We start from the raw sequence: 23,994 nt of genomic DNA, 5'->3' as shown, positions 1-23,994 counted from the left end.
GCAGCTCTCCCCATTTTACATTTGGGGAAGCAGCCACAAAGAAATCTTATACTTGTGAGAGATTTGGGAATAAAATACAATAGGACTATTCCAAAAAAAAAAGAACAAAAAGAGGAAAAAAGATGGGTCCTACTCAGTCAGCTCCTAAAAACCTGAACTTAGTAGCTCCTAAAAATCTGAACTTAGTTGTATAGCAATGGTCATACTATCTCAGTTGAGTCATATGTGATGAACAGCTTGTATGTAACTTGTTGTGTGTGCTGCATGGTGAGTGCTGCAGGAGTTGCTAGATAATGCAAGTCTGTGCGTGTGGGAAGAAGACAGCCCACAGAAGTGCAACACCAGTGGGGTCTCTGGCACACTCTACAAGTCTAGCTTCACCCTGGTATGGAGTGGTGGAGAGCCTGCAAAGCCGCTGTCATTTCTCTCCTGCAAACTGGTCCCTTGTTTTCTCTCTCTACAGGACATATCTGTGGGACATCTCTCCAGGATATTCTGCAGTTGTTAATCTCATGAAGATTTCAGTGTATATCTTATGGTTGTCACTCTCTCCATCTCAGGATTTTGTAAGTAATATAAATGTTTACATTCAGACTTAAATATTCTCAGCCCTCTAAGCTCAGTAGTCCAACACTCACCTCATGAATTCTCAATCTCTTCCTGAGTTTTATTTTTTTTTTCTTATTCTAAAGTTCAGGTAGATTCAGACAAACTATTCTTTTTAACAATCACAGAAAGGTACATCTATACCTTGCTTGTGATCCATGCCAGAGAGTAAGCCCTGGACGTTGGTTCAGTTGTTACTAACACTTCCACCTTGCTCAGTATCACCCTCAGAACAGCCTGGTCATGCCCACACTGAGTATCAATTGGATTGATGGCCTGATGCCTATCACATAATTCTTTGTACCTGCTCCCTCAGAGTTCTTTATAGTGTGCAACATATATCATGTGTCCAAGCAGGCAAATCATCTGCCCCATGCACCACAGATGGCCATGCCATTGCAGTGGGTCTACTTTTTGCTATGCATCTGAAGTTAAGATAACTTTTCAGAAGGCATAGAGCCATATTTGGGGCTCTCTCATTGGAACTGATCTCTGCCCTGCAGAAGTGGCTTATCATTCTGAGAACACATTGCTGTCAAGAAGAGCCGGAGGTCACCCTGTGAAGTTTGAGAAACTCCTGCCAGTGGATCAGCTAGCAGCTTTTTGTGGTGAGTAAGTCTACTGTGGGCATACTGAGTGTAAAGGACTGCCATACTGCATCTGCTCTTTCTGTGTGATCTGCACACAGACATACACCCTTGAGCCATGAGATCCTTTCTCATTCAGGGTACCCTACCTTCAAAGAGGCCACTGATAAAAACTGTATCCCTCTGTCCTTCCCCCTTAGGCAATTTAGAAATCCTTTGGGGAGAGTAAGCCAGCGTGCTCTTCTCTACAGAAGACATCAGAACAAAAGGAGTCAGGGTTCTGATCTGTATTATAACTGATGCCTCTTACTGCTGCTAGAAGTTCAATCACTTTCTTATGAGAGTTCACACATGCTTCAGTGCAAGGCTGTTTGTTTGGGACAGTTCCTCACCTCACCCAGACAAACCATCATCTGATCCAGGGATCTGGCTACTTAGTAGTCACTTAAAGTCACACTTAAAGTTTCTGCGTTGGAAACATTACTGAATGTTTGTTTATTTATTGTGTACTGCTTTGAGTTTTCCTATGTTTTCTCTCCAATGCTTACTGTCATATAGATAAATATTATGTTTTCATGCTATCTTTGCTTCATAAAACCTTAAAAGAAGCTAGGATACTACTTATGTAATACTATGTGTACATAGTCTGACTATGATACTGCTTATACCAGTGCTCTTCTTGAAAAGCTCCAGGGAAGCTGTAGAAGCTAGTCCAAGAGAAGCATAAGAGCATAAGCAGGCCTGTAACGTTTTTGATGAAGTAAATTAAAAGACTCAATAAATGAGTGGCATTTCAGTTACACAATATTGTTTCTACTGTATGAAAGTTGGTATTTTTGTATTGTAACTGGAAGTACTTTATATTTGTTTTGGTAATGTTGGCCATTATTAGATTTATCCCATAAAGACAGCCTGTCTTTGACTGCTGAGCCCTCTCATGTAGATTTACAAGACTTACTTGACTATAAGAAAAGTAATAAAGAATAGGATGATAGTAGTTTTCTTGTTTATGATATACAGCACTGTTACTGTAAATCTTTTTTTCCTGAGAATATAATAGTACACTTTAGTGCCTCCAGATACATGAGTGAAGCTTTCATAAATTTAATATGCACTGTTTTCTTCTCCCTTCCTCCAGTTTGGATTACGCTGTTAAATAATTAATTCTAAGCAGCATATAGCAATGGAAAACGGTGTTTTTATTTCATGTGATAATCTGGGAAGGGGAAGTCTGTATTGAGGTGTTTTGAATTCTTAAAAATCTAAATTCCTAGGTGCAGATGTGTATACCAAGCACAAAATCTTTTGAAATGGATTATTTGCTTCGAGAGTTCATTAAAGTAAGGATTTCTATTATCAGCTTCTGGGCTTCTGGTATCCAGAGCCAAAACAGTAATATCATGGTATATACACATGACTCTGTGCTTCCTTATCACTAATTCTCATTTTGATTGTATTTCACACTGGTGCATAATGCAGAAAAACTGATTATCCTACAGTCAAAATGTCTGGTCACTAGAGAAGGGGAGAAGAAAAGGCAATAATAGCTACTGCAATCATTCGAATAGCAACCTGATCATTATTTACATGATTTTAATTAAGATGAAAATATATAACCATTGCAACAAAGCAGAAGTAAATGAAGTGCAGTCAGAAAATTATAACAACTCCATTTCAGAAATAGTAAGGAATATAACTGCAAACTCCTGAGCTCTGTATCATTGAATCATATAAAGCCTGATTAAAGCCCAAGTAACTTGGTCTGACCTCATGGCTCACCATGCTTTGAACAGGAGGTTGGATTAGATGCTCTCCTGAGGTCTCTTCCAACATGAATTTTCCTGTGATCCTGTAACCCCTTTCAGGAGGAAAAAAATCCTGTGCACTAGATATTTTTAATGTTTTTTTTTTTAATATCAGAAGTAAACTATTGCTAAGAAAAAATGAGAAGAAAAGAAGAAACTCCCAGAAGTGTTGTTAGTGGTCAGAAAAAATCATAGGGTGAATCTTTAGCCTAGAAGCATGACTAGGAGGCCTCACAGTAGTCCAATATAGAACACATTTCAGTGGTATTACAACAGTTTCCAAACATTCTGTTCCTACAGTAAGTTTTGGAAAGATGTAGCTGTTGGGTCCACACCCTCTTCATTTGAATAAACATGACTGCTGCTTTGGGTCATTGGCAATGGAACAAGAAGTTGCCTTTTGAATGCTGTGAATGAATTTCCTATAGTTGGACTAAGTTTATTTAGACATTGGCTTATATGGCGATTTGAAACATGAGACCTTTACTCAGGTCCTTAATCATCAAGATCTGACTCCTCTTTTCCTGTTGGCAGTATGTGGTGAGAGCTAGTCCTCAGGGAGAGACAACTGGTATTTACCAGTGTCTAAAATAAAATAAACGGCAAGTTTTATAAATAGTTTGAGTGTGTGTTTTTTTCTTAAATAAATCTTTAATCAAATTCTCTCTGTAGAACTCATTTTAGCCACTACAGAAACTGATTCGGGAAGAGACAACTTGAGTAATAGGAGGTTGACTGTCATGTGATTGTCAAGATGGATGGTATCTTTACTTTAAACAATTGTTGCTTCTTGATGCCATGGTAGAGATGATTGGAAAGTGAAGAGCTTTTTTCTCCTCAAAAGGTTTCCATTTTATTAAAAACAAGCAAACAAACAAACAAACCAGCCTTAAACACAGTCAGAATTTTATCTGTTTCAATTTCCAATTTGCAGCCAGAAAATTTGTTTTTCGGCTTTCTTTAAAAAAAGACGAAAGAAAAGAAAAAGAACTTTGTCTTGCAAAGAGATCATCTCCTGAAAAGTCTTCCATTTTAACAACTACTTCTAATTTTGTCTTCCTCTTTAATTTTTACTGTTATTTTTTACTGTTATTGTTGACCTCTTCCGGAGATGCTGAGATGGAGGAAACTGGTACTGAAATAGTATGCTCTCCACCATTGTCAAGTTCTTTTTTTTTTCTCTCTTGCCAATTCTATTTAATTTCCTTGGGAGCAGATCCCTGCTCAGTGTTTTCTAGGAAACATTCCTCTCTGTGTATGATTTTGGCCCTTTGGCTCAACTGGTACCTAACATTTTTTTGTTGTATTTCTTGTAGATCACATAGTCTGTTCTTATGTGTATCATGCAACATCATAGAATTTCAGCAAGTTGTACCTCTATTTAGCCTAGTTATTTGTTCAGACTTTCAAAAAGACATTCAGGTTTGATAGGAACACATAAAAAGAAGAAGCTACTGCTTCCACTGGTAGTGTGTTCCCATGGCTAATCTATCTCACTGTTAATAGTGTGTCTTATTTTTAACTTGAATTTGCTTGGCTTTAACTTCTGACCTTCATTCTTTTTACACTTTTCTCCACTAGATTAGTACCTGTTATTTTCTTCCTATGGAAGTGTTCCTACCTGTCAGGAAGTCCCTTTTCAGTCTTCTCTCTGATAAATTAAAATATGGATCTCTCTAGTCCATTGTTTTAAGACATTATTTCCATGTCTCGAATTACTTTTGTGCAAGATGTGGGAAATGAAGTCTGTCTGCCCTATGAGTTGGTTTTGGATTAGTCTACTTTGAAAGTAAAGCTGTCAGTCGCTATATGGCTAGACTAATTTATAAAACAAGCTGCTGTACTAACATCCCTTTTTTGGATAGCTGAATTTAGTAAATAACTATTATAGAAGTACATATGCCTTTAAAAAGGCAGTTTTTATGTACCTAATTGAAAGTGGAGTTATAACATATGAATGTACTTTAGAAAGCAGTAACATACTGCTTCATTACATTATGGAAACACTGGTTTTAGAAATTCTTTTTTTAAACACTATAATTTAAATTTACAGTTTAATTGTAGGCTATAGTTTAACATAATTGAATCCTTAGGGAATTTTACCTTCTTTAAAATGAGGCAGTGTTAACACACACTACATTGTTTAATAAAAATGAGTTTTTCTTGGCTGATTCAGCAGTATTTACAATGAAGGAGGAGTGGGCCTGACCTTTAGAAACTCTCAAAGAGTAAAGGGAATGAGGGGTGCTAAAATAAGAATGTTAGTGCAATTTGGTAAATGGGATTTCATGGCATACAAATGTAACAAGTACTGCCCAAGGAAAAAGATTTTTGAGGACACCTTGATATCATTTGTAAGCTTTTAATTTCTCTCACTTTCATAAAACCTGCATGGTTGTACAGGTTTTAACATATCCCCACTGTATGACTGAACATTTTACAGAGCAAAATACTAAAATGAAATAAAATGAAGACATAACTTTACTTTGCAATAAAAACACATTATATGAATCTGCTTCCTAAAACATATTCTACTCATATGTACCAGATAAGATACAGTATACCAGGTACAGTAAAGCTCTTGCTGGAATTAGACAACCCAACCATAAATTATTTTGTGTGAAAGATTTTGTCCATTTGACATGATTTTCAAAGTTTCTGTTTTAAGGGGAAACATATTCCAAAAATGCTTATTAAAAATCAACAATTATTTTAATGATTTTAATTCTGTAGAACTCATATTGCCCCAAGTCCTGTTATAATATTAATGTTTTTCCAGGCAACTAGAACCTTCTCTATTTTCCAGGATTTATTAAAACTCAACACAAATAGTTCAGATAGTGCCTTCTAATATTCTTGAGTAGAAGATGGAGGATCCTGCAGATTTTAAAATGTTCAGTTTTAACAGTTGTAGTGTAGCAAATTACTTTTGATGTTTTGGTGCTCAGCCGTATGACCTGGTATAATTTAACTTTGAAGAAAACTCCAGAAGAAAGGTTAAAATTTTCTTTTTCAAGAGTAGTATCTACCTTTCTTTGATGACTTTCTCTTGTAACGGTAAATAATCATTTGTAAATTTTCTCATTAGACTTCCACATTTCCCGTAATATTATTCCTTTAATTCCCCTTTTGGAACCTCATTTCTAAAAGTGAATCTCTCAAAACCTTGTGAAGTCTTAACCATGACATCCTTACACATTTGATACACTTCCTGAAAGAAAGAGTTTTACTTTCTCTAGGCATCTCAGAGCAGACGCTTACTGTAGTGCAATAAAAAAATACATACACAGCTTTTATTACACTAAATTTTCAGAGACATAAGTTAAAATTAAAATTGTATATAGGCATTTTAATAATAAAAATTTGAATATATATATTTTTACACTTTAATAACAAAGAAAAAGTTTCTCTCTTATTCAGACACTATTATTGCTTACTTGTTCTCATGCCAACCTTTGAACAGACAGAAACAAAATCTGATACCTTCAAACAGACCCTGATCCAAAGCTTGTCAAAATAATGTCTATCTTTGGGTTTGATTCTTTGATTTCTCAATTAGGACAATTCAGGTCATTATCTCAAATGCTCTGAAGATCAACAACATGTATTTCAGCTACCTGCCTCGAATCCCTTTGTAATTGTATAATAGACTAATATAAATTGGTACTTTTAGGTGGGATTCACTTGATTAATTTAGAGGGCCACTGTTGAATGCCTGCTTGTTCAAATGTAGATATCTTAATGAGTCATGTGGCTCTTATCTGAAAAGTGCCTATTTCTCTCCCTTGTCTATCCAACGAATTTAAATAACTAGTTATAGGTGATAGCAGAGTCCCCATTTGGCCAGGTGAAATCTATTCATTATGTCTAGAGTGACAGTTTAAGTTGGAAGAAAACTTGCAAATAACTGTGTTTATCAAGAGAGATGATTTCAACTGCTAGGGAAAAAATGTCTTAATTGTAATGCAGACAAGTTTCTCATGAAACTCCACCCAATGGCTCAGGGCAAGTTTCACTCAGAGGCATTCCCTCTGTCAGCATAAAGTGTTTCGATGCATTCCATCATCAGAACCAGCATCTGAAGTGTTATTATTGAACATTTCTGTGACAACTTTATATCCTATGTTCCTTTAAGTATTTGCAAGCAAATGCAAATTCTTCAGACTTACATCTAAGCAAGGGATCTGTCCTCCTAATACCACAGAATGATCTTCCATCTACCTATTTTTAGTATTCATTATAATTCTTGGCCATTCACTCCGAGTAATAAAGCAGATTTTTGCTTATTTCCTAGTTCCATGAGTTGCTGAATCACAGTTTCTTCTAGGACCTTATCCAAAGCCTATTGAGATTAATTAAAGATTTACCCATCACCTAAGTGAGCTTTGTTGCAGGCCTTGAGTTCAGTGATGCATAAGGCTACTGGCTAAGCTTTTCAAAAGACAGAATATTGGCCGGGAGGGATTACTGTGGTCTTCCAGTTCAAATAGCTGCATAACATAGCTCTTCAGATATCCCTGAATTTGATTCATTTTATAGAAACATCCTTTATTTGCACCAGAGCCCAGCTGAATCCTGCTGAATCCAGCTGAATGCCTGACCAGCCCAATTTACCTTTTAATGCTGAAAGCAGGACAAGGCATTGACCATTCAAGTCTCACTGAGGTAATTGTTGTTGAGATTTTCCCCGATATTTTAACTACTGTAGTGATTTGGTTTGCACATTTACCATACAGTACTATTTTATTTGTGTGATGTTAGAGAAAAGTAAACCTTGCTGCTCCTGTGTTCTTAGGACTGGGTGTTGATTGACTCCGCTGTCAAGCTGCTTCTCCTTGGCACAGTTTTGGCCTGCTCAGCTCTCTTGAACAATTCCTGGAGTGGTTTGGGAATTAGCATGGTCTGTGGTCCTAACCAGTAGGAAGTTTGTAGGTGGCCACCTCAGTTTTGAAGGCTAAGAGAGCTGACTGGTACTGACAGGCATGGTACAGTGTCAGCTAGCTTCTGTGTCAGAGACTGGAAGAATGTGTTCCAGGACCCAAGTAGCTTTATCAACCAAGCCTTAGGTGTTTGAGATGGGGCACTAGTTTCTTACAGGCAGTGAGTTAAGCGCTTATGAATAGCAACAGCAAAACATCTTCCCAATTTCCATTTGCCTCAGCTCACATCTTTTCTAGGTGAGGGGCTGCCAAGACTGACTTTCCAGGTGTCACCTGTGGTTGCTGTAATCTCACCTCTTCCCTCAACCTATCCTCGTTCCTGTGACTACAAAGACTGGCACACTAGAGAGAATCAGCAGAGCTACTAAAACTTATAAAAGCAAATTTAAAAGAAATGAAAACACGGCATGAGTACTTAGGATACTGGTAGAACATGGTATTTTATGCACACTTGCTGTTCATGACTGACTTCCGTAAGAACAAAACATGATCAAGAAATATTTAGGGCTATAATTGTGACAATTTTTTATGTTTACTTAACAGAATGTAGAATACGCTACTTCAGCATTTCTAAAGAGACTGACCTCAAGTACTGGCAGGAATTTCTAAATGTATTAGACTTGTGCAGGGTTGGAAGGATTCAGGTTAATCAAAATGCTGTTAAATGTGCCTGGTCTACAGAGCTACACTGTGTATGCTGAGAGGAATCTCACCCAAGCTGCTTTATTGCACTTTTTGGGAGTCTGAGTGGGTAAGAATGCATATACGTGTATGACCTTATTTTCCACATTTTGGGCATAAAAGTCGTTCCAGACAGAGTTACATTACCGATTGGTTCACACTGAAGTAGCTAAGAGACTCCTGGAGTTTCTGCCAGTGCTTGTTGTCCTATTTGCCGCTTGCCTCCAGCCCTGACTGAGCCCCGTGCCAGCTCATCTCAGGCTCACCAAGCCTCTCCAAGTCTCTGTAACACAAAGCCGCACTATAAGCCGGCAGTTTCCAAAAACAGCCATGAAGTTGCCACTCTGCTCGATACTAAGGACACAAAACACTGCTCTCGGTTGCTTATTTTTATGAATTGGCATACACGTGAGAATCCCATCTGCCTGAAGACGTCGGGCTCCGGGGCTGCTGCGCAGCGGCGGGCGGAGGGCAGAAACGCGCCCGTGGACGTGGGTATCCATCTCTGTCCGTGTAATACTGCGTACTCGCCCAGCTGCCCCACGCCTCTCCCTGCCCAGGCCGGCGTCGGGAACGCCCCTGCGGGATGCTCCCGCGGCCGCCGCCGGAGCGTGACTCACGCTCGGGGCCGGCTGCCTTCGCCTTCCCTCCCCCGCTCGGGAAAGCGCCTCGCAGCGCCGCCGCCGCCGAGCGGGCACGGCGGAGCCCCCGCGGGCGCGGAGCAGCGCGCACGGAGCGCCATGGTGCCGGGCCGCGGCGCCCCCGGCCGCCTCCTCTTCCTCCTCCAACTCCTCCTCCTCCTCCTGTGCAGCTCCGCGGCAGCCGGGTATGTGGCGCCGGGGACGGGGTGCGGGCGGGCGGTGCCGTGGGGCGCCGCGCTTCCCCCGCCGGCGCGGAGCCTGCGCGGGGCAGCCCGCGGCCTCCCGGCGCCCGAGCGCTTCCCCGAAGGCTTCTGTGTCCGTGTCCGTGCCCGCCCGCGGTTTCTGCCTGCCAGCGTTCAGCTAGGCTGTGCGTGGGCACCCGCTTCCCGGTCAGGAGAGCGCGCTGAGCGTTGCTTCCCTCCAGTTTTCCTGGGTGCTCTGAGTGGTGCTTGATGAGCATCACCTCCCGCCTTCAAAATGCCGTTAGGGGAGTGCAGATGAGCTTCAGCATATATATGTTACTACTTGTACATTGCTACTTTTTTTTTTGATTATATTTCTCTCCCTGACCCTTTTTTTTCTTCTGCCTGTCTGTATTTTCTAGACCTACATTTCTGGTGATGGTTCCCTGGAACATCAGGCCTGGGGCAAACGTGACTATTGGGGTAGCTCTGCTGCCAGACAGCCCAGCACAGGTCACCGTAAGGGGAGAAGTGATCAAAGATAACAAGACCCTTTTGAGCAGGGAAATGGTCTTTGAGAAAGGTAAGATAATTGCATTGCCCTTGAAAGATTTAGGTTTGCCCCCTCCTGCAAAAGTTTTTCTTGCTCCCAAAATATCATTGCTATTAAACTATGTTAAAAAAAAAAAACTTTGTTTTACCGAGAGTCAGGTTTGGAAGAATAATCTTGGACTCTACTTGTTCTGTGTATGGGTGGACTGTTGGGCTGGATAGTGAGTAGTTTGCTTGTCGGTGTTGATAACTCCTTGCAAACTCTAAAAATAATCCAGCATTAGTGAAGTATGATGTGATACGGGAATTCTGAGGAGCCTAAAAGTACTCTGGACAAGGGAATGGGGCCACTGAGAAAGAAGCAGATGGTTACTCTTGAAGGCTTATTCTTAAGATTCAGGGTCTAAGCAAGAGAGAAAATCATGAAAGCAACAAGTTGACAAAGCATTTAGTCCCAGCTGCTTCTTATGCCCTCGGAAAGGCAGTACTCAAGGCCAGACAAAAGCGGAGCTCACCATATGAGACACTGTTTCTTGCAAGTTCTGTGCACATGAGGAAGCAGAAAGTTTTAAGGATCAAGAACTGAATCTTGAAACAGGTTGAGGATTGAAACTGTAGATGGAAGAGCAGCCTGATTAATTTATGCCCGTTGAACACTGAAATAGCTTGATCACTCCTCAGCTCCTTTTCATAAAGGCCAGTGGAGAGCAGAAGTCTAGATGTGCTTTACTGTCTCTGTCCCATCTGAGAATTCCCCTTATGGGAAAGAAAAGCCTTTGTATGAATAATCCTTTCATATGCTTTCAGACTGCATAACAGGCAGATACGAAGCAATATAAATGAGTTTTGTCTAGTTTGTTCTAGTTTTGTATGAAGTAGAGAATCCTAATGGGAGCAGTGTGAGATCTTAGAAATTTCTACCCTACTGTATTGAATTTCTTCCTTATTGCTGTTGACTGATATTTCTCTTAATATAAATGCCTTATTTGGAAGGCTCATACCTTCATTTCAAAGTCTTCAGGAAAGCCCACCTTTCTCCACTATCTGCATAGGAGATTGAAGCTTTGAGTGTGATGGAGTACGTTTGACCATACCAGAAGTGTCAGGGCCCCATGATGCAAAAAAGGCGTATCAGATCTAAACTCTTCTTGACATTTCACATTTTCTGAAGAAGTTTTCCAAAACTGTGTACTGGCAGGTTTTACTTCAAGTTGGGTATTATTCATCCAGCCTAGTTCTACCTGAATCAGGTATGTGTTCTCCTGTAGCCAATGTCGAAGCATAAAGCTGAGATAGATTTCCTGTTGTGCCCTGGGTAATTTAAACAAAAATATCTAAGTGTTCATTTCAATTTCACATCAAATTTATCCTGTTCATTTTACAGTGTCCAAATCTGATACCAGTGATTGTGGTGATGACATACTGCATTCCACATTTAGATTTTACTTATTGAAAAATGCAGGCCAAGCCTATTAGGTTAGACATAGTGAAGGATTCAGTAGTGGAGAAGGAACATTTTTCATCTGTGAAAAAAATAACACACATGCATTATACTGTTACTACTGAACTTGTCCCAAAGATAAGCTATTACGTACATACTTTTCATCACCTTTAATGTCAGTACTAGATCAAACACTACATCTAAGTCAAGCTGATCAAAGCTGTGCTCATGTTAAAGAAAGGTGCAACTCTCTATTTAGCTGACAGAAACAGCCTAAAGTTTCTTCATGTGGCTTCTCCCTGTGTGCAACATCATTTCCATACTGTTTGTCCAGAAGTTGCCTGCTACAAAATTGTGTTGTTGTCCACCATTGGTTCTAGATCTTCGTCCATTAGATGTAAGGCAAAAAGACCTCTGTTGGTTTTAATTGTCCTTATCTCCATTTCTTGACAATGAAGTGCAAGACTCTTAGCTGATAAAAAGGATTTGAGCCCATCCACCTCCACCTGATTGTGCAGATACCAAAGGCCTTGTTACTAGCTGCTCATGAAATTTCCAAGCCAGGGCAGCTGATTTTCCAGCATTATCTTATTTTAGAATATAACTCTTGTTCCCTTCAGCTATATTAACTGAATTTCTTACTTAAAAAAAAAAAAAATCTCTGTGAATTTCAACCCAATAAAGAGGCAGCCTGTGCTGAAAAAATTATTAGTATCACAGTCATTTGAATCATACAATAATGATTTATGGTGGGATACTTGTTTGGATAAGAACACTTAATTTCATCTGAGAAATTTAGGAAAAGTATAGTTTAATTTGAAAGCTCAATCAAGGAAAAGTATAAATATAGAAGTAAAGATTTAGGTAGTTGCAGCTTAAGATATGGGTTTTTTTCTTACCTTCAGCTGTGACCTTGACTAAATTATTGGTAGTGTAGACAAGTCTATTATTTGAAATTTATTGATCATTTAAGGGTACAAATATTTAGTCAGTAATGGTATAGATGTGACACATAGAAAATTATGCCTTTTTAATAGTTAAACAGAAAGTCTAATCATAGAATAGTAAGGTTGGAAGTGACCTCTGGAGATCATCTAGTCCAACCCTCAGCATAGCCCATACGGGGACTGAACCCGTGACCTTGGCATTAGCAGTACCACGCTCTAACCAGCTGTGCAAAGTATTGACATAACAGACAGAGCATGCAGAAAAAAGCTTGAGATAGGTATATTACATTTTTTATCAACTGCTTTACACACAGTTTGCCAGAGGCTGAATCCTTTTAAGTTCACAATTCCTCTTCAAAACTTTTCTGACTTTGTTTAGAAAAAGAAAATAACTCATAATTATTTAAAAAGGAAAAAGCTATCTTCTTGTCTTTGACTAGTCTGGCTTTTACTTCCTGCTTCTATTTTGCTTAACATCAAGTCCAGTGAGCCTTGCATGAGCTTCCACCTATCTGTTGTTGCCCTTTTAAATATTAAAAAGCAGATAGGCAACTGGTAATTTCAAGCATGTGAAAATATGCAGGCATAGATGCCCATACAGCTTATGGAATGATGCTTAACACCAGGAATTGCTAATGTCAGAGAGAATCATGGGTGATCTGGAACAGGCACAGCCACTTACCGAACGGACGTGAAAGAAGGGGAAATGCTATAATGCATCGCTTAAATTGTGTGTATTCAATCTTAATCTTGAATTTTCAGTTTACCTTTTATATAAACATACGAATTTTCCATGCTTTTTTACTTGATAAATGAAACAGCAAAAAAGAAATTGGTACTGAGTATGCAGTGTATTACGTCTTGTAAAAATCTTAAAATTTAGTATGTGGCCATCCATTTTTTAAAGGCAAGTAATCTAATTTTTTAGGCATTTACTTTCTGTGAGCAAATATGTAGCCAAAGTGGTAAGGGCCAGGAGCAAGGAAAGTGCTCTGTAGCTGAGAATGTAGAGTGAAGGAATATGTCCTAGGAAGCTACATGAATGAATCAGTTATGAAGAGTTACTTACAGAGAAAACAATTCGTTAGATTAAGACTCTAAAGTCTTTAAACTGTTTTATAAAGAAAAAAAATCTATGGTAAAATACATAACAACACAGTTGTAGCTATGATTGGCTAAAGATTTAAATGAAGCAAGGTTTAGGGAGGTTTTACTAGGCCAACTGTTGGCAGTTGAAGAGGAAAAAAAACCCCACACGCTTCTTTAGGCACGCAGACTCATCTTTGCATTATGGCACCAATGCGTGGAGTAGAGCCCTGGAAGTGTTGCATTCTCTCTCTTTTGGGCCCATTAGGTTACCCAGGGTGGCAGATACACTGGTATTGATGTTCCTGTGGTGCACGTAAATTTGGTAAGTTTTGTTGCCACAAGTCTGTGCAAAGCAGGTATTGCGGGAAGCAGGGTGTAACTGAAGTCATTGGTTATGCTAAATACCCAGAGAGCTGGAACTGTTTGCTCGCCTTGATTAGGGTGCGACGTTCACTGGCTGCGTTGCTTAAGCTGGCTCATTTGTGCTCTGGATTTTTCCTTGCATTGTGACAGCAAAAGCATGCAGGTAAATAAACTGCGTCATGAAACTGATCTGCCTGAGAAATCATGTTTTTATTTTGTTCCATTTCTCTTTTAAGCAGCCAAGTTTCCTGATTTGGTGTGCAAACATTTGTTATGGTACAACTGAAAAGGTGTGGAGTTGGGAATTGGATGCTGAGGGTGGATGACAGGCTAAATACACCGTATTTATTAATGCTTTTTAATCTTGCAGGCTCAGTTCAGTAGTGTACCTAGGCATGAGAATTATGGCATACCTGTTGAACAAAGTGCATCTGCAATTGCTTAAAGTTCAGTGTGCGCTCTGTTTCTTTGGCAGCAGCTTAGCATGCTACATGTACATGTCTTTATAAATCTGTGAGTTGGCAACCATAAGAGGATCTTGTTGAATTAGAGGCACAGTTATTTTTTTCTTTATATAACATAATTCTTGTGTTATACAAGAACCATTTGCCTTTTAATGGTTGATAATAGTTGATAAAATGTTCAGCATTTGAAAATAGCTATACACAGAATTCGGAGTTCTGAGTGATTCTCTGGGAAAGAGACAGTAACAGTGTAACATGGTCTATATCTTTCTCTTGCTTTTCATATGACAGAGAGAACAAAAATATATTTATTTAGAAGATGCGAGTCTGTATTCTCTGGATCAAGTGAGGAAAATAGTGCATGTGTGCACATGTGTGCGCACATTTAAACAAGTGCTGATATTCTGACCTTAAATTAACATATCAGAATCCAAATATATTCTAGCAAGGGAGATTGCACTACAGTTAATCTCATTAACTTAATTGCTGTACCAAAACATTGATTTTACACAAAGAGAACCACTGAACTTCCATTAGGAAGATAACCCTGCTACAGGTAAACTTTGTGAGCGGACACAGCAAAGAAAATGTCAGTGAGCTACCAGGAGAGAATAGTTGCCATTATCTGCAGCAGACCCCAGGAAAAATAAAAGCAATAACTGAAGCTGTATCCATACACTATATCAAACCATGACACATTTTCTGTGAAGCTGCAATATCAGATAAATCCTCACTCCGATTGAAAATGACTGCAGAAGATCGTAACGGCTTACGCACAATTTGAGCTGTTGGGTTTTCTGGTCAACAAGTGAAAATGATGGGAATAACAGAAAGGAAAATTAAATTTTATGGATGAATGGTTTGATTTTCAGTGATTACTGTGTAGGGTGACTCTCATTATGCATTTCAGGCCAGTGATGGATCAGTAAAAATCTGGTATGAGTTGACAAGAAGAACAATGAAGGGAACAAATAAAATCAGCATGAAGTATAAAATCAGTATGAAAGTATTAGAGACCCTCCTCTGCCTCTAAAGGACAGAGAGAGTATGTGAAGTACATGTGTAAAAACTAGCTGTTAACCTGGGCTGCTAATTTAAGTGTCATAAGGAAAGCATGAGTTCACACAGTGCCATTAGATCCAAAGTCAGATCAAAAAATGTGGAGTGCCTTGTGAAGATGGGAGTACTGCTCCCGTAGGGAGCCGACGGTCACTGTGGTGGTTGTGTGCTAGAAAACCACCACTTCGGCCTCTTCAGCCAGGCAAAGTTTATAATAAAGTTGCCCACAAATGCAGTTCTTAGGAAAAAATATGCCAATAGCCACGTGAATTAGCTATATAGCACATAATATTTGCAAATAGTGCTTCTATAAATTACAACATAGCAGTTGGGGGGGAAAAAAAAGGATTTTTTGCAGGGTTTGCTACACAAACATTGCTGTTTGTGTTGGTATATAAGTGAGCCTTCTACTTTAATCCAGAGAAATTCTGATCAGCTTGTTTTCCTTATTGGCACTTAACATGGAAAAGCATGTAGCATGTATGATGAGCAAATTAGATTTAAAAAATGCTTTAACCTGTAACAAGGTGTCATCACTTACCTGATTGCACAAGTTGTTTTGATTCTAACAGTAAGATTTAGTCAGTTTCTTGTATTTAAGGAACAATTTAATGTATTTAAGGCACACTGAAATTAGAGCTACTTTGTGAACTGAAGAATATAGTTTAAAATAGGCTTCCATAGTTTGGGTTCCCTGTAAATGATCTGTAAGTTTTAACAGATCTACACTGCTTTTCTTATATATTCTAGAGTTGAACAAACTCATTTGTTAATAGAGGTAACTTAGCCAGAGCATGGCAAAATACTCAGCTAAGATTTATGGAACATGACAGAGTTTGAGAGAATGTCTGTCAAGTTCAGGCATGTAGTGATCATCCATATAAACACTGGAAAATCTGCTTTCACCAAAAGGGAAAATTTGCTTTAAGCAGAAGGTGTGTTTTGCATACTTAGTAGTATGGTTCTGCCACATCAGTATGTGAAACACTGAAAAACACGAAGAATAGTAAGTTGTGAGGTAACAGCTAAATTAGAATGAACAGTGCAAATACGCCTGTCACTTTTATTAACGTTAATTTGCCTCTGTTCCTTATTTCTGAATAAAGTGACTGACTCATTGCTGGCTACAAAATCTATCCTGAAACTTTGAGTGAAGTGAAGGATTTTGCTGACAGCTGAGTAGAGCAGCTCCTTTTACCCCAGTTTTGTGTGACTGACTAAAAAGCAAAACAGCAGGGAGCAGAAGTATCATGTCTCCATGTGTACAACCTCTACCTTCAAACACAGGCAAAACTATTCCTCTTGAAAAAGAATTTGTTACGTGGTCAACATAGGCAGATAACCTATCCAAAATCAGAGCACAGGAGAAGTTTTGGGGAGAGGAGTACTGGGACTGGATTTGGAGACAAGGGAGCTGTTAGAGGAAAGGGCTTTCTATTACAGACTTTCATATTGCTGGAACAGATGAAAGAAGAAATACAGGTTTCTGTGACTGTTGTTGAGTCCATACTGTTGATAACAGGCCATTAAGTAGATTGCAGATAAATGGAAGTGACATACCTACCCTGTACTCCAGCTATATGTTATTAATTGGATGGTGTTTGAGACTTCAGGGGGAAGAGTCAGGGTAGCGTATGACTTGCACACTTACACATGCCTCTGTACAAGAGGTCATTCTGGTCTCCACATTTTTCACTAGTATCCAGCTGAAGAACAGGTGTTACAGGCTATTTCAAAGAACCTTAGAAAGTGAACAAGATGGAAAAAAGTGTGTCATAGCAGAAATCATGGCAGAGGGCAATTCTTATAGGGAAATGAATATTATACAAACCTGTGTGAGGGGCTTCCCATTGCTGCTGTGAACTGAGAGGGCTGGAAGATTGGGAAAACGCAAATAAAAAGGGGTTAATGATGACAGGATTTGTAGACAGAGATGAGGTAGGTTGTGGTTATATCTTAATTTTTTAATAGGGCTTTTGATACTGTATGGCATGACATTTTCATAAAACAGCAAGGGAAATACGGAGAACATGAAACTGTCATTAAATAAATTTGTAACATGTTGGAAAATATTATTCACAAAGCAGATCTAAATGGTTCACACTCAAACTGAAAGTGTTTTTTCCTGGAACTGTACTGTTCAGTATTACTGGCATGGATGAAAAAATGGTATATTTATTAAATTTGTGAAGGGGTTGCAAGGATGCTGGGAAACAGAATTAGAGAAATGATTTGGATGGTTCAGGTGACCCTGGGGTGATTCTGTAGGGCAGAATGCACAGTTCTACACTTTGTAAGGAATAAAGGAGCATAAAGTTATTCGATAAGAAACATAACTAGGCAGCAGTACTGCAGAATGGGATCTTGGGGTATTAAAGGGACCACAAGGTGAAATATTGCAAGTGGTATGGTGTTCAAAAAGAAAACAAATGCTGTACTGGAATGTATAAACAGAAATATTTTCTGTAAAATACAAGGAAGTATTCCAGAAGTCTTCAGAACTCTAGGCATGCTGTGGAATATTGTGTCTGATTTTGGTCACTCCTCAAGGAGGATGTGAACCAACTTGACAAATTCTAAGGAAGAGCAGAGAAAAAGATCAGAGATCTCTCAGGAGACACTCTTCAGATGTCTCTCCTTGACTACTATTGGAGACAGGTCTGTAGGCTAAATGGGCTTTTGATTTGACCTTGAGAGTCTTTGTTTATATTCTGGAAATCTTTGAGGGAAGATCTGGAAATTTTGGAGGAACTGGGGTCAAGTCTCTGCAGAAGAATGCTATATACTTGGTATACAAAAGGTAGCTTTAAAGAGAAAGGGTAGGAGCTGAGAGTGGATCTCAAAATGGGTGTAAGACAGTGTACTTAATGACATCTACTTTACAGGGAACCCAAACTGGAGCTGAAGATTACAGAATTACTGTTGGAGGGAGGAAACAATTGGAAAATTAATGGTTCTGCAGTCATACATAAGTGACTTGTTTTTGCGAAAATCTTATGACTATCTACATTGGCATTGCTGATTTTCTCTGCTGTTTTTGGCTATTTGTGAAGGGAGATACGAGATCCCATCCACAGAGATTGAATAACACATGGCAAGAGGGAATGCCAGTTCATCTAGATTCACTGCAGTCTAGACAAGTATTTGTGCAGAAAAATGTGGACTACAGTGACTGTCTCCTTGCCCCTTCCTTCTCCAGTTTCCTGGAGGTGCAGCTGTGAGGCCCAGGTGCTTGTTTTATGTAGTTATGGAATTACATTGCCTTTGTTTACTGATGAAGGAAGTGTTTGGTAATATTTTTATGTATATATAAACAATTCTGAGGTCTCAGAAAAATTATGTGGCTTTGTCATCATAGACTTCAACTATTTTCCAGAAAATGGAAGAAAACTGGTACAAAAACCATCTTCTTTCAGTGCCTCTAAGAGGAAACTTAAATAATACCTGAATGCCATCTTCTCAGTGAATGCTTTTATAAGGTGATTTAAATTTGTAATTTTGCTCCAATTGTAGACACCCTCCATGGTATTACTATCGCTAGATCTCTGACATAAACAGGTTTATCCACCTTTTGTCCAAGTATCATTTCCCTCTTAATTAATTGGGGACAATAACCGCAGCTGCAGGAAAGCATAGTTACAGTGGTTTTGTCTGTTTATGTTCTCCATTCAGTTGTCCATAAAATAATGATGGCCTACAGTGCCTTGAAAGCAAGGTTTACAGAGAAATGCTTGTGAGTTTGTATGTTTATATATAGTCACTGAGTGAAAAATAGGTGAATGGAATGAATTTCCAATTTAATTGTGTAAAGGCTTAGGTCTAAGATTATTCTAAATTGTCTACATAGTTTCATAGACTGGATTGAAAATCAAGAGAGTTTTCTCTGTTGTATTCAAAACTTGTATTCCTAACAGTTGTAATTTTATATTTTATAGGAATAGAGTTGTGTTAGCTGGATATGGTAAATACTGATAGGCTGTGACAGGCAATGTGCTTGACAAAAAATCCATGGACAGGTCTCAGAGGCTTATTTCAGGAGTAAGTTGGAAAGAGCTTGCACTTGTATTTAAGTGCCTGGGACAGTAGTTGTAGGTGAAGCTGTAAAGACGTTTTATGACCAAAGAGCCAATTTAGTTCTAGAAATATGAAGCTGTTCTGTTTTCCTACCCAGCATGCAGTATCTCACATAAACTGGAGAGGATTTTAGTATTGTGTTCTTGCAACTGACTGCTCTCTGACCGCTCAGCCGAGGATGGTAATCATGTGGTCATAGACTTAGTTGTTTTGCTTTAGAAAACGGAGCTGAGAGTTAAATGTCTGAATTATGACCTAAGTCTAAAAAAAAAAAAAAAAAAAAAAAAAAAAATCAAAGCACCCACCAACCCCTAAAAAACATTGTGGCCAGAAGAGCAGAAAAATTGTTGTTTGCCTGTGAAATGGGATTCTGGAGCAAGGGAGGTATACAAGTGAAGGGTTGCCCAATATCTACTGTGTTTGCCTATTTGAGGGAGATGGGACATTGTGGATTTCCTCAGGGGTGGATCCAGCAGTGATGGTGAGAGGAGAAGAGCTAAACTGGTAAATGGGACAAGCAGGGAGATGATGAGCAGTGCAGTATCACAAATCCTCTGCCACATGAAGTAGCATATGAAAGGCATAGGCAATACTATTGCATGGGGCTGAGAAAAGGAAGGGCAGCACCCCCTTTTCTGTTATTTTCTTCATACCTTCTGGTAAATCTATGCCCATTCTTTTCTGGCTGTGAATGTTTATTGTTGTGCTTTCTAAACTTGGAATGGAGTAAAAGTGCAAGAGAGGAGAAAAAGAGCTTATGTGGACTTAGCTGGAGAAGAATTTTTGTCATACTTGTCCTGATTGGCAGAAAAATCTATCCATCTACTCTTCATAGAAAATGTAAGCTAAAATTTGCTATCTACTGGAAAATTTGGTAAAACTTGGCTCTGATCACCAAAACATCTGTGGATGTAGCCTTTCTTCCATCTTCCAGAGATACAGTGCCAGACCTCTTGACTGGACCTTCAGATTATAAAGTCCGGTTTGGCTCATTCCTTCTGTCCCTTTACCCTTTCTCAGCAAACAGAGCTGCTGCTGTGTCTCTCTCCCTTTTTAATTACTGAGTGGTTTGAGTCTCCAAAATTGCAAAAAAACAGACTTAAAAGGATAAAGCAACAGTGGAAATGGGGAGTAGGTAGTAATGGGTGGCTGTGAAAGGCAGGGGTCATAGTGCTCTGATAGACATAGCTCTCTAATAGGAGAGGTTTAAGAGGCTTTGTGGAGCGAGTATTTACTCCTTTACTCCAGGCCTGCTGGCCTCATTTAGCTTTGGATGACAGCCTGTATCCTGATGTCAGCTAGCAATCCATATTTTGTGTGTTTGATTGCTCTATTGCATCTCCTGGTAACAACTGGTCCAAACTTAATAGCAGTGGCTCACATTGTATCTTTGGGGTTTTTTGCGTAAGTAATTGGTGATGATTTGGGTGCTAATTTGGAATAATAGTATAAGACATTTAAAGAAAACTACTAGCTCAACAGATCGAATATTTCTGTAGGCCTTCTTTTATGAAGGAAAGTTATTTTTCTCTCCTGGGACAGTTTAACCCTTTATGTTTATTTAGGCTGTGAAAATCTTACAGATGTTATATTTGGCTATGTCACAGTAATTAACAAGGACTTTTTTTTTTGAGCATGCAGAAATAGTGTATGTTTCAATTAAGAAAAAAAATCTGGAAGTACATTGAAGAACAATTTTTTTTACTTCCCTAATATTAAAATCTTTTGAAATAGGCTCCTCAGCAGAAAAAATTCCATTTACCACTGTAAAGAAAATACTTTCCTGTAAACACTTCTTAAACATGGATATGTGAATGCAGCTGCCAGAAGCAAGACATGACGTCACTTCAGTAAATCAGTCTGAAGTGGTTCCAGTTATTTCCAATTTTTCCTTTCTCTAACAGGATTAAGAACAAATGAGGACATAGGTAGAAAAGGTTAAGTGAAAAAGTGTGTTTGTGGAGACGTCTGCCAGATAAGCTTCAGTATAGAATTAAGATCTAAGTTTATTTAAAATTAGTTACTGGCTTAACTGCTGTTGTACTGATTTATATTGGCACAAGTTCTAGCTTACGGTGCCAGGTCACAAAGTCATATTTCTATCCTTTTAAGGGAGTAGAAGCTGAAACTAGTGTGCTTATATTTGCTTAGATGTAATTAGTTAATTTATAAGATACCCAATCTAAGAAATTCCAGTTCTGTAGAAATACTATTTTTTTTCAATACTTATTTTAATCCCTGATTAGGTATAACTGCTTGGCTGTCTGCCTTGACCTTATTTCTCCTGATGATACTATGTGGCCCTTACAATGGACCATGCCATTCGGACAGAAAAAAGATATGTGTTTGGAGATCCTTGGCGTGCTGTAGGGCATAGGGACTCAGACTACAAGTTCTGTGAGGCCGTATGAGGAAAATGGTTTTGTCTTGAGATTATTTGAAATGAAAAACTGAAAACATGGATTGATCATCTTCTTTTGAAAAATCACTCTGAAGGAATATTTGCAGCTATGTCTGCTGCTAATATCTGCAGCTTAAAAATAAATGACAGAAGTTCCTGGGTTTTGGTAGGGCCAAAAAAAGGGGGAAGAACATATGATGATGTCCTTTGTGCAGCCCTACATAAGTATAAGAAAAGGTTAATGATTTTGGCTTTGTAGTTTTTTTTCCCTCCTATTTCCTCTAATAATAATAAGACGACTGTTAGTCTTCCAAAAAATGGTAGAGTGGCAAAGTACCTTAAAATGATAATTTAATTTCCCACTGCCATTTATACTGGTGACATCTCACTACCATACCAGAAGGCTTTCATCCTTCTTCTGCAGTTATATTGTCAATGCCAAGGACTCTGAGGAAAAGGAAGCAGGAGAATGTGGGTTTTGTTTCCTTTGTACTGTATTAATTAAGTGGAGGAGTTATTCAATAAGTACAGTACAAGCTTCAGGAATTCTGCTGAGTGAAGCGTTTTTGAGAGTGGTGACAAGAGCTGTTCTTGAAGTGTCATGTGATTTTGGAATTTTTTTTTCTTACTTTCCTCAAGGTCAGTCTGGAATAGACCACTGATTGATTTTATGTATTTTTTTTCCTGCCTCCTCCTACAGCCAGGGCATGGCTCCCATCTGGGAGTTTTAATAGCACAAACTCTTGCCCTCACCTGGTTTTTCTACTCTCTGGCATATTGCAGTTGTGCCCCTTAGTCCTCTGGGTAGAGAGCACTGGCATGTAACGAGTTGGGAGGAAGTGTTTTGTTGTCTGTGGTGCTTGGTACATGCAGAGTGTTTTTTCTAGGCTCCTTTCTAAACCTGACTTTTGTAGCCTGGAATTGATTCCCTCTAGTTATTGGGAGTGGTGTTTAACAACTGAAGTGATCCTCTGCACGTCTTAAGCGCTGTAAGAGGGAGGCAGCTTTTGTGCTCTATGAAGACAGTGCACTTGGCTGATGTCTCGTGCACAAGTGTTGCACAATGTATTGGGGTAGAAGAGTCCAGCGGCGCTGTAAGAGAGGTACCAGGAGAGCAATGTCGCATGTTAGTTGTTGGACTGAAGATAATTTCTCATAAATGTGATGTTATTATACTATTAAATATAACTTTAGTTCACCAAATGGCAGAAAAAATGTAGATTTCAGCGATTCAGATCTTTTGCCTACTGCTCTCATTTGCGAATGTCCTTAGCCATCTCTGGGTGTAAATGAGTGGAGCTCAAGGGGATTGCAGTGCAAAAGTCTGTGAGAACATGGGAAAAACTGGCATGATAAGGAAACTCACAACACCTGAGAGTTTTGGATCTGCCCATGCTGCTTAACTCCTAACCAAATAATTATGTAGTGATATGAATGGAAACTCGCAATGTCCCAGGGTCTGGTTTATGATTTTCACTGTCTGGGAATGAGGCAGGCCTCCTGGCTTATCAAGGGAGCTAAGGAGGCTCTACCTCCCTTGCTAGCACCACTGCATGGGGTAGATGCTTTTTGAGTTACACAGAGGGGAAGTGCCTGTGATTTACATGTCTCTCCTCAGTCTCTGACTGCTTCTCCATCTGCATCATGGCTCTTTCTGGCTCAGACCTAATGTTAGGTCTCTTAGGTACATGGAAGAAACTCACTCTTTCTGCAGTCATCCTATCTACACCACTGCTAGCAGCGCATGACCTATGTGCAAGTGGTTGCCAGAACCCCATTTGCTCAGGGATCATGTCATTAATTTTATACTGAAAATAGCTGCTGTAACCAGTCACAGTCAGGAGCTAGACTCTCATGCTTGTTAACGTCAATGTGTCTGAAATGGTGCTGCCTATAACTGTACATGTTTTAGCTTTTTTTCTTCCATGTGAGTAAGGCTCTCCTGAGCTTTCCGATTCTAACTCTGATAGTAACATCATACTTTGTGTTTAGGATGCAGTGTATGAAATGTGGCTATAACAATAAGGCTTATTTAAAGTTTGAAAAGCTCTTCCAGATTTTTTTTGTTCTGCATGATAGGTATCAAAATAGGTGGATTTAGGGAGGTGCTGGAAAATCATTCTTCTGATTAGAAAAGTTGGAAAGTGCCTGCTCCTGTGCTG

General features: G+C 39.1%; 1 protein-coding gene across 1 annotated transcript in view; it reads left to right on the top strand.

The window, feature by feature from the left end:
- The first annotated feature begins 9,314 nt into the window (after nucleotides 1–9,314).
- Nucleotides 9,315–23,994, top strand: part of CD109 (CD109 molecule) — an 89,468-nt gene continuing 74,788 nt past the window's right edge. The window contains exons 1-2 of the mRNA XM_062572848.1: nucleotides 9,315–9,445; nucleotides 9,865–10,025. Of these exons, the coding sequence (XP_062428832.1) occupies nucleotides 9,360–9,445; nucleotides 9,865–10,025 (247 nt within the window). The 5' untranslated portion in view covers nucleotides 9,315–9,359. The remainder of the gene's footprint in view (nucleotides 9,446–9,864; nucleotides 10,026–23,994) is intronic.

The sequence above is a fragment of the Rhea pennata genome, chromosome 3 (genome assembly GCF_028389875.1).
Source record: "Rhea pennata isolate bPtePen1 chromosome 3, bPtePen1.pri, whole genome shotgun sequence".
NCBI lineage: Eukaryota > Metazoa > Chordata > Aves > Rheiformes > Rheidae > Rhea > Rhea pennata.
This window is presented reverse-complemented; position numbering and strand designations above follow the sequence as displayed.